Source organism: Formica exsecta, unplaced genomic scaffold (assembly GCF_003651465.1).
Source record: "Formica exsecta isolate Colony F162 unplaced genomic scaffold, ASM365146v1 scaffold222, whole genome shotgun sequence".
In the NCBI taxonomy this organism is placed as follows: Eukaryota; Metazoa; Arthropoda; class Insecta; order Hymenoptera; family Formicidae; genus Formica; species Formica exsecta.
This window is the reverse complement of record NW_021849518.1, coordinates 1,062,283-1,072,059: the sequence shown is the minus strand read 5'-3', so window position 1 is coordinate 1,072,059 and position 9,777 is coordinate 1,062,283. Positions and strand designations below refer to the sequence as shown.

The 9,777-nt window shown below is 31.9% G+C and overlaps 2 protein-coding genes across 2 annotated transcripts in view; both read left to right on the top strand.

The window, feature by feature from the left end:
- The window catches only part of LOC115235450 (DENN domain-containing protein 5B-like), a 24,567-nt gene extending 23,552 nt beyond the window's left edge, over window positions 1–1,015 (top strand). Inside the window, exons 3-4 of the mRNA XM_029807264.1 lie at window positions 348–554; window positions 646–1,015. Coding sequence (XP_029663124.1) covers window positions 348–554; window positions 646–844 — 406 coding nt within the window. The 3' untranslated portion in view covers window positions 845–1,015. The remainder of the gene's footprint in view (window positions 1–347; window positions 555–645) is intronic.
- The window catches only part of LOC115235449 (DENN domain-containing protein 5A-like), a 24,933-nt gene extending 16,258 nt beyond the window's left edge, over window positions 1–8,675 (top strand). The window contains exons 5-18 of the mRNA XM_029807263.1: window positions 1,512–1,604; window positions 1,688–1,857; window positions 1,984–2,195; window positions 2,327–2,533; window positions 2,637–2,645; window positions 2,904–3,078; window positions 3,252–3,516; window positions 4,016–4,123; window positions 4,598–4,862; window positions 5,372–5,639; window positions 5,811–6,123; window positions 6,382–6,558; window positions 6,620–6,830; window positions 6,927–8,675. Coding sequence (XP_029663123.1) covers window positions 1,512–1,604; window positions 1,688–1,857; window positions 1,984–2,195; window positions 2,327–2,533; window positions 2,637–2,645; window positions 2,904–3,078; window positions 3,252–3,516; window positions 4,016–4,123; window positions 4,598–4,862; window positions 5,372–5,639; window positions 5,811–6,123; window positions 6,382–6,558; window positions 6,620–6,830; window positions 6,927–7,116 — 2,663 coding nt within the window. The 3' untranslated portion in view covers window positions 7,117–8,675. The remainder of the gene's footprint in view (window positions 1–1,511; window positions 1,605–1,687; window positions 1,858–1,983; window positions 2,196–2,326; window positions 2,534–2,636; window positions 2,646–2,903; window positions 3,079–3,251; window positions 3,517–4,015; window positions 4,124–4,597; window positions 4,863–5,371; window positions 5,640–5,810; window positions 6,124–6,381; window positions 6,559–6,619; window positions 6,831–6,926) is intronic.
- The last annotated feature ends 1,102 nt before the right edge of the window (window positions 8,676–9,777 follow it).

Sequence of the window (9,777 nt, the reverse complement as noted above, 5' to 3'; positions counted from 1 at the left end):
TCTATAGATATTAATATAAATATAAATTAATATATTTAATATATTTATTCGGCTGTTAATAAAATTAATTATTGTTAAAATATATAAATTTCGATGTCGTGGAAAGATATTAGATTTTTAGCTCTCTGAGATATTAATATAAATATAAATATTAATATATAATATATTTATTCGGCTGTTAATAAAATTAATTATTGTTAAAATATATAAATTTCGATGTCGTGGAAAGATATTAGATTCGAAGTGTTTTTAGCTCTCTGCTGTTAATTAGATTCAGAGAACATTTGCGTCGCGCAGTCAAGGGGAGTAACTTATCGATTACATTGATAATAGCTTTGTCTGCCAAGCGGTTTGCGCTTTCGCACCCAAAAACATTCGGTGGAGCCGATCTTCCACTCCTTCGTCCTGACGAAAGAAGACGGTCATAGAACGTACGGGTTCAGCCTCGTTTTCTACGAGGAGTGCCGCAATCGCAAAATATGCGCCGCAATGCAAACGTTACAAGCGATGCACATCACGGAACTCAGCAGCGGTCAGAACGGCACGCCTCCCACGTACGTCTACTTTTCCGTATATTTTTTGTCTCTATGACTCCTTGTATTACTATCAGTATTGAAACTTCTAAAGCATGGTTCGATTTTTCAGCGTGAGGAAGGGTCAGGATGGACATAACACGAGATCGTTACCACGTCACTTTAAATTGTCAGCCCATTCACCTGGTGCTGCATTAGGATATTATGATTCTATCAAAGACAAGTTGCTAGTGACTAAATCAATAGCCTTGCTATGCCAACAGCCTTACCTCTTCGCGGCAAAGACGTTCCTCACCAATCTTTATAAGTAAGAAATCTCTCACGAATCTTTATAAATCTCTAAAACGAGCTGACACGTCCTTTTTCTTTTACACAATTGCGTTTATGTCATATATTGTAAAGTTATTCATGTTATAGTGTCAAATATTTAACGAAAAACTTCAAATAATATTTAAAAAAATAATACGAAATATTATAATATTAAAGACAATGTTAATTACGTATTTATAATATAGACAATGTTAATAATATGATAATACTATATGTCAAATTAAATATTTAAATTTTGTCAACTAATGAACACAAAACTGTATTCTGTTGGTAGTGAAAAATTAAGACAATTGTTTACTATTAGCCAAGTGTAATGTTAATTGTGCCTGTTCACAGGCGAATCTTTGTTATGTAGATATAGATAAGCAGAGTAGTCAATTTCCGGAAGAATTACCTGTGTTTCCTCATAAAATGCAATTTATTGCTGAGATTAGAGCGCTTCTGAACAAGTACAAAGTACCAAATTCAGGAAAGTGAGTTAATTTTTGTCTTTAATTGACAATGAGATGGAAATCAGGATATTAGCATCTAAACCGATCAAAAACTTTACTAGGACTGGTAACATGGTCATAAATTATTACAACGGCGACATCATGACTAGTAGTCTGACGCTTCCTGGTTCTGGTTTTCATCTTCCTCGCAGAAAACATTCTCTACACTACGTGCTAGATTGGGATCGACCGGAAACGGAGCCGCAATCGGACAATTTGCAAAGAATAGTTGATATTGTTAAGAGATCAGGTAACGCGCAAAATCTTTTTTAATCTTTAGAGATATGTTATAATAAAAATTATTTTTTTAAATTCTTGATTTTTTGGCTACAGTAAATGTAGATGATATTGATCCTATAGAGGATAATACGGAAAAGATACTCACGCCGCAGGAGGAATATCGAGAGACTCTCGATTTCAATAATGCTGTTAGAGAGATTTTTTTAAATCGTTTTGTACAAATGTTTTCTAGTTATGAACATTTTGTTATTCAACCGAGTCAGGTACGAGAATGTAAAAATGTTTCTGAAAAATAAAAAATTAAGAGAGATGTGTGCATATGTATACCATACTGTAAGTATTAAAAGAATTAACTAATATATATATATAAATTATCTTACGTTTTGAAGGACAAAGATGAATGGATAAATAATAGAGATAGTATGCACGTTTTCGACAAAGCCACGTTTTTATCCGATCAGCCTACGCAACATCTGCCGTTTTTGTCGAGATTCCTAGAAACGCAGATGTTTGCCTCTCTCGTCGACAGCAAAGTGATGTCAACGTGGAGCGAACTCGATTGCAATATTAAGGTTTTCGACCAAAGAATCTCCGTTCTTAAGTAAGTCTTAACGAAATATAATGTCTTCCTTATTTAAGATTTTAACGATTTTTATTTATTATATGAATCATGGAACATTATAGATATAGAGAAAACTTTTTAATCTCTGTTTGGTCCTTTCTGTATTTTAGAAAGAAAGTCGGAGAAAGCATCATACGATCGATGCGATATGAGCCTTACACAAATATCGCAGATACACAACAAATACTCAAACAGAGATTAACCAATGTAGACTTTGAAACAAATCCGCCTACGGAGATTCTTCCTCATAGAGCCGCATATTTCCGCAGTTTTCCTTTGCTAGATACCGTCGCATTGAATAAAGAGCCAGCTCAAAGGTTTGCTATAATTATTCGTAATATATTTTTAATTGAATTAATATAATCTTCCATTTCCAAATGTATTAATGTTTGCTATACCTATTTTGTGCTTCCTGTGTAGTATACTTCGGTAAGAAACAATTTTTACTATAAATAGAATAGAATGATGGAGCTTTCCTTAAAGCGCATTAAGTCTCTAATTTGCAAGGTTAACCTAACATCCGAATTTATTTCGAGAGAAAATCTTATGAATTATATACTTGATCTATTTTTACTGTAAATCTTTTAGAAATGTACTTTAGCATGTATTTATAAATCGTGGTGTGCTCTCGTGGATTAATAATAATACATCTAAATTTCGTCAATCAGTCTCTCTTTTCGTCTACAGTAGTAGAAGAGGGCAGACACAATGGAAATATAAGATGAAATCCATGGACACGAATGGAAAGCCTGTAACGCCTCAAGAATCTCAGTCGCCTCGACCTCAAACTAAACTCTCAGCGGACATGAGCCCCGCTTTAATAGCGCAAGCTAATTGGACGTTCGTAGAAAAATTGCTCAAGGTACTCTCTCTCTCTCTCTTATAGATATTGTTTAATATAATTATTGAATGTTTTATTTCAATTATTTTTATTAATTAAATATATTTTGTAGTAATATCATTGTAGTAATATTATTATCTATATATAACTATTACAATTGCAAAGTCGCTATAAGTATGTTATTTTGCGATAAGGATTGTAAATCCAAGACAAAAAGGATGCTGGTGGAGAAAATGGGATCGGAAGCCGTCGCGCTTGGTCACGGAGGCGAATCTCTGTCCGATGTCGAGGAGAATACTCTAGTCGCTAGCCTTTGTGATCTATTGGAACGAGTATGGAGCCACGGGCTGCAAAACAAGCAGGGCAAAAGCGCTCTTTGGTCGCATTTAACCATGTACCAAGAATCGGAGGAATGTAACGATACGACCAAGTCTATAGACGTCAACTTTCTTTCCCCTGGTAAGATATGCATATGTTTCAATGTCGCGCAAAAAAAATTACGGTTTAATATATATTTTAAAGTATTTATACCTATCTCTCTTGTATAATATAAAAATATATAAATACGTGTATATAACAGAAAATAGTAATTCATTGATTGCAAATTAAATATCAATATTTTGCGGAAATGCAGCGCTAGCGTGGTCCGTGCTGCGGAAACGACTCGATTGTACGTGTCTCCGTTTTATAATAAGATAAAGTGTTATAAAAAGTAGAGATTAGTTCTTCGTACGTAGATATCCTGCACTATTAGTTTTGTAAGTGATCCACCAAAATAGTTCATATTACGTGTTTACGCTGCGTCGCACGTGTTACTTGGGTACAGAGATATTTTAGCGCATAATATAAAGTGAAGTTAGCAATAAAGTAAACCTACGCGGAATTTTATTATTTTTCTTTATTGTTATTAAGTTTAATTTTTCTTTCTTTTTATTATTTCTTCTTATGTTGTAATTAGCAAAGAAATCGCCTAATAAGTTTTTCGGAATACCGGACCGTTTGGTTTCATCTTTGAGAAGCAAAAGTATTATTGAAATTGCTTCTTACATCAAGGAAAATTTGAATGGTAAGCCTCGATATTGGCTTGCCGTAAAATAAAGGAACACACGCGAACTAACTTAGTGTTAGCGATGATTTTTATCTTTTCTTTGCATCCTATTGCATTTTTTTGAATTGTATTGTAAAGCTCGTAAATGTGCTCGATTAATAAATATTTCAATAATAAATTATTATCATATAAAGTGATATTTTCTTCATTACATATTATTTTAATATTCTTGNTATATGAGATATTTTTTATAAATTATATATAACGATTATGTGTGTACGTGTGCGTATATACATATGTATTTTTGACAATTTGCATAAAGCATGATATCGGATTTGCATGTGCATATTATTACAGCTGCAAAAGTATGTACTGAATACAATCAAAGGAATGACTGTTTGGCCAAAAAGAATATTGTTCTTGTTTTCGTATTCTTTGCTTGACTGGAACGGGAAATGTCTGTTATCTAAAATATTATATATATTGCGATAGATTTGTCTAATTTGCAATTGGAAACGGACGTTTCGCCTACGAGGGGTACGGACAAGCATAAATCTCCCGGTGAGAGAAAAACCATCGGCCCGGAACACTTAAGGCCTCTTCCGGATTCCTTAATCTTTGACATTCGTAATGTACAAGCGATGACTGATATTAAAACACACATTGGATATGCGAGAGCGTGGGTACGATTAGCGCTTGAGAAAAAATTGCTGTCGCGCCATTTGAAAACGTTATTATCGGATAGTGCTTTATTGAGGTATGTTCCGAAAATGATTATAAATATGGTCATTTTCATCTTTGGTGCGATAGTTTTAGCGATATAATACTCGATAGATTATTAAATGAAGCTAAATAATAATCATGCACGCTAATAATGTGCATATATTTTCCATATACCAGTGATTATGAAAGCGATACATGTATATAAAAAAATATTAAAAAATTGATCATATATTTTGTTTTCTATCGGCTGATAAGCAGGACACTCATGAAGATTATATTACTACAGAAATAAATTGTACCTTATATTTTATATTGCAATAATATTGATACGCGGCAAGAAAATAAAATTTTATAAATATGTATTTTTAAAATTATTATAGGATATTTTTTTGATGCATACAACAAATATAAGATTCTAATTATTTCAAAGCAAACAATTTTTTTAGATTACTTCCATAATCACAGTGCGTAATTAATAATAGATTTAATTTTTTTGAGTTTTAAAATAATTATAGTTGCTTATCTCTTTCAATGGTTTATTAGGAGTCAATATAAACGATCAGCATTTTTGCGTTGTGAGGAGGAGAAAGAGCAGTTCTTATATCACCTTCTGACCCTCAATGCCGTCGATTATTTCTGCTTTACGAACAATTATCCGACAACAAAGTTACCGTATCGAGTTGTAATATTTCCCAGCCGAAAAGCAAGCGCTGCTACCACTTCGGCTAATAGTTGGATCGCTATTTCCGGCACGCTCTGCGAAACCAATCCCGTACCCATACCGAAGGGAGCATTAGAATTTGTATTTCATGTAAGTATATTTTATATTACTGTTTTTAATATGTTGTATTAAATAGAATTATTAACTTCTCTTAAATTTTAATTAAATTAGTTCTATTTATTAACTATTTCAGTCAGTCATTTTTTATAGAATAAATACATTTTATCATAATTATCTCTATATATTTATCTTCCTTTTTAGCATAAAAATTTAGGCGTGTTGTCTACGTTAAGAATTGGACACGACAATACTGGATTGTCGCCAAAATGGATGGTGGAACATGTTGTAGTGAGAAACGAAGTAACCGGACACACGTTTAAATTTCCCTGTGGTCGTTGGCTTGGCAGAGGAATAGACGACGGATCCACCGAGCGTTTATTAGTGGGTGCTTTAGTACCACGTAGCATTGACAGCGAGGAGTTGGTGGAATCATGCTCCACGCCTCCGAGATGTAGATCTCCGAGTATACCCAGACGTCCCATACTGTCGCAAGTCGAATTGCAACACATGCTCGGTAAATTAGTAATATAACTAGTTACTGTCTCTGATTCTGTATATGTTAATATGTAGTGTTATTATATGTGTGGCAAGATGTTATAATTATTACAAGAAGTAAAAAAATTTGTTGTTAAATTATAATGGTGTTGAAAGAAATGAGGAAAGATTCATATATAATATTGATAAAGCAAAAGATAATGAAAGTTTTCTTATTACAATTAATTTAAATATTCAAATTATATGAAAATGTTAACTGGAATTTCATCTTATATAGGCGAGGCTGTAAATGCCATAGTCAAATATCACTACAGAAGAGAATGTCAAGACGGTTCTCTAACGGCTCTGTTGTGCGGAGAGGGCGGTCTTGTGCCGTCTTTAGAACAAATATTTTTATTTGGTTTTAAAAATCAAAGAATATTCGGAAGAAACTTTTACGTGTGGGACTACTTTTGTGAGTATAGCCAAACATTAGGAAAAAAAGTTAGGACAGTATATAATTGAACCTATTGCAGTACGCGTGAAAGAGAATTTCGAGATTTCTTTGCTGGAGGAAATGGACGAATATTCTCAAAGACTCAATCGAGATAGAAGAGTATATACGGAAAGCAACCAAAGATTTACTATCTTAAGATGTTACTGTCATCTCATTGATCAAATTAATATGTTTAGTCAAACTTTAGTGAAAGATGGGAAATTTCAATTATTTATTTGTTTAGCAGTGAGGTAAATTTACGGAATATCTTTGGTTATATATATATATATTATCTACCTTTGATTCGTCTTTCATTTAATATTATCAATTATCAATGTAATTTTTAGAGAGCAGCTTCTACATCCAATGTTGCGTCCAATGAGCGATGCACGTTCCACAGCAGATATGTATGAGGAAAATTCGTTTTTACGAAATCCTACGTTATTGACTTTCCTTGTTCATATTCTTGAGCCGTTGAGCGAGTTCCATATTGTCCTCGAGAAGAGCTTGACTCACGGAATCTCTAGTATATGTTAGTATTTGCCAAACGGTATCAATTGCAGATATTCCGTGTTCCTTCGGTAAGTGTTGCGAATTATATGAAATATTTATAATTATAAGAATGTCATGTCAAGCTTTCCAACGTTATATAATAAGAATGTATTTGTTACCATGGCGTTTTTAATTATTGACGAAATTAGAATGATTAAGAACTTTTCATAAATAGGAGCACAGGAAAATACCTTTAATTGATAAAAAAGCCAATTAATTCTAAACAGTAACAAATGAGGAACTCAATTGTTATTACGTATGACGATAAAAGATTCGACAAATTTTATTATTATAGGGAAAATTAAAAAAGATTTAATATTAAAACTAAAGACTGTTATGGGGATGTAGCTGTATGATATGCGTCTATAAACAACAAATTAATGACGAGAAATAATACGAGATTTATTAGATATAACATATTAAATAAGATGAACATATAAATCTCGTCCTATTTCAGAAACTTATGATAATATCTTGTCGGTGATAAAAAAATTAGTATATAATTGAAATATATTTGACCCTATCTTGCCATAACTATTAATGTGAAAGATGGAGTTTGTTGAAATTCATACTAGTGACGAATCATGTACCAAAGATGTGATCCCATTTATTATCATTTTATATTAACTTTTGTTATTAGATATTAAGTTTCTTTAATATTATACATTGTCATATATTTTAAATGCATGCAGAATCTTTTGAAATCATTTTTGTATTTATTAATGATAATTTTTTCTTGCGAAAACAAAATGTTTGAAATCTTAAGTAATCGAAGAAGTATCACAAAATATTCACGTATATATGTACAATCTCATGAATCTCTCAATGGGCTATGCTTATTAGATAGGAAATAATTATTTTTTAATGGCTGTGCTTCACGATATTTGCATGCTATGAGATTGTGAATACAACTTGTGTTAATCGCGTGAGTACTAACATGACAATTTTATGTTATATGTATAGGAAAAGAAAAATAGTGATTATCACATCTTCTGTTATCGCTATTATGCTAATTTTCGCAAGTACTTTTTTATCTCTGGTTCCATATTCAGCGATATAGAAAAAATTAAAATTTTTACTATAGTAAGATTTATATTCTTTGGCTCTCACAATTTTGCTTTTATCCCAATGAGAGATATTATGATTCCATCCAAATTAAACTCAACCTCAATCTACGAAATGGCATATGAGATCGAAATTTTATTAATTATCAGAGATGATCGTTCTAATTAATCTATCTCTCTTATATATAATTATTGCTGCAAATTTTAATGAGATATACATTCTAAGTTACAATCATATGTACATGCAAAAGTCTTTTGATTTTATTAAAAGGATTACTTTTTTTAATTCTTTTGGTGTTTGTATATTTCGCGAGTTTATACTTGAGTAATCATTTACATACGAACTTATTATTTACATGTTTTAATACATGTTTTAATCGTAATCACAATACAAGAAAACAAGAGAATTGTGTCATTGAATTTCATCGCAAATGGACCAAATGACGTAATCATGTTTAAATTGCTGCATCTTTTCCAAAAGAAAAAAAATTGATAAGTTGATTAAAAAATATTGCTTGTTTTTTTTTTGCATGACTCGTGAAACAGTAAATGATCAAATAATACTCGGAGAAGCTATTATTACAAATTTGATATATATGGTCTTTGTAAGCAATGTGGGATAATAATATTGTGTCTATTGTAAAAAATAATTCCTAAAGTACAATCCTACAAATATTTCTAATTGTCTCAGAACTTCACTGGGCATCAAAGAATCAAGAACTGTTTGGTATTTTTTTTTCAATCTAATATACATATCTTGATTCTACGATTATATTACATATATCGAGATATGTGTAACGAAGCGACATTTAATATCGTGGAATCAAGACATATATATTAGTTTGAAAAATATATCAAATAGTTCTTTGGCCAAATATGAGATTATGATTGACTTTTGCATTCATCCAGATATGTATATATATATATATAATTCTTCGTTTACAAAGATGACGTAACGATCTAAGAGGTTTCAAATTGACCAATAACGCATGCGCGCTTACATCGCGCCATATTAGTTTCGCGCCACTCAGATCGGATAGACGCGGTGTGAAGCCGCTCCGTGTTTTTCGTTTTTTTTTTTCCGGCAAAAGTATATCGTATTTGCAAAAATGCGTCGGAAAATATGCTGGGCGATCACTTTAGCAGATTAATCGTCATGCGCGATCGAAATTTGCTGCCTTTTTTCCGACATTCGTATTCACGCGAGTGAGAGCTCTCGATTCAAGTTGTGCGGTACAGTCTCGATGAGAAGTTGTGTAGAGCGATATCTGCGTTACCGTTTGGTGAGTAAATTTGTTACGGCTGCGCCATAATTGATCATCTATTTATTTCCAATCATCCGGGTATTATTTTCGCAACATAATAATCGCGCTTTCTTAGATGTTTGATAATGAACCAGGAATTACAGATGATAAAACACACACATATATAGTCGTTTTTATAATCTAATTTACAGTACAATTTATAGCTTATTTGAAATTATGAGAGCCAAGTGTTGTGAAGATTGTAATATCTTTGCATATTCATCTTGCAAAATTTTATATTAAATTTCTTTAATATATTTTCAATATATGTATATATA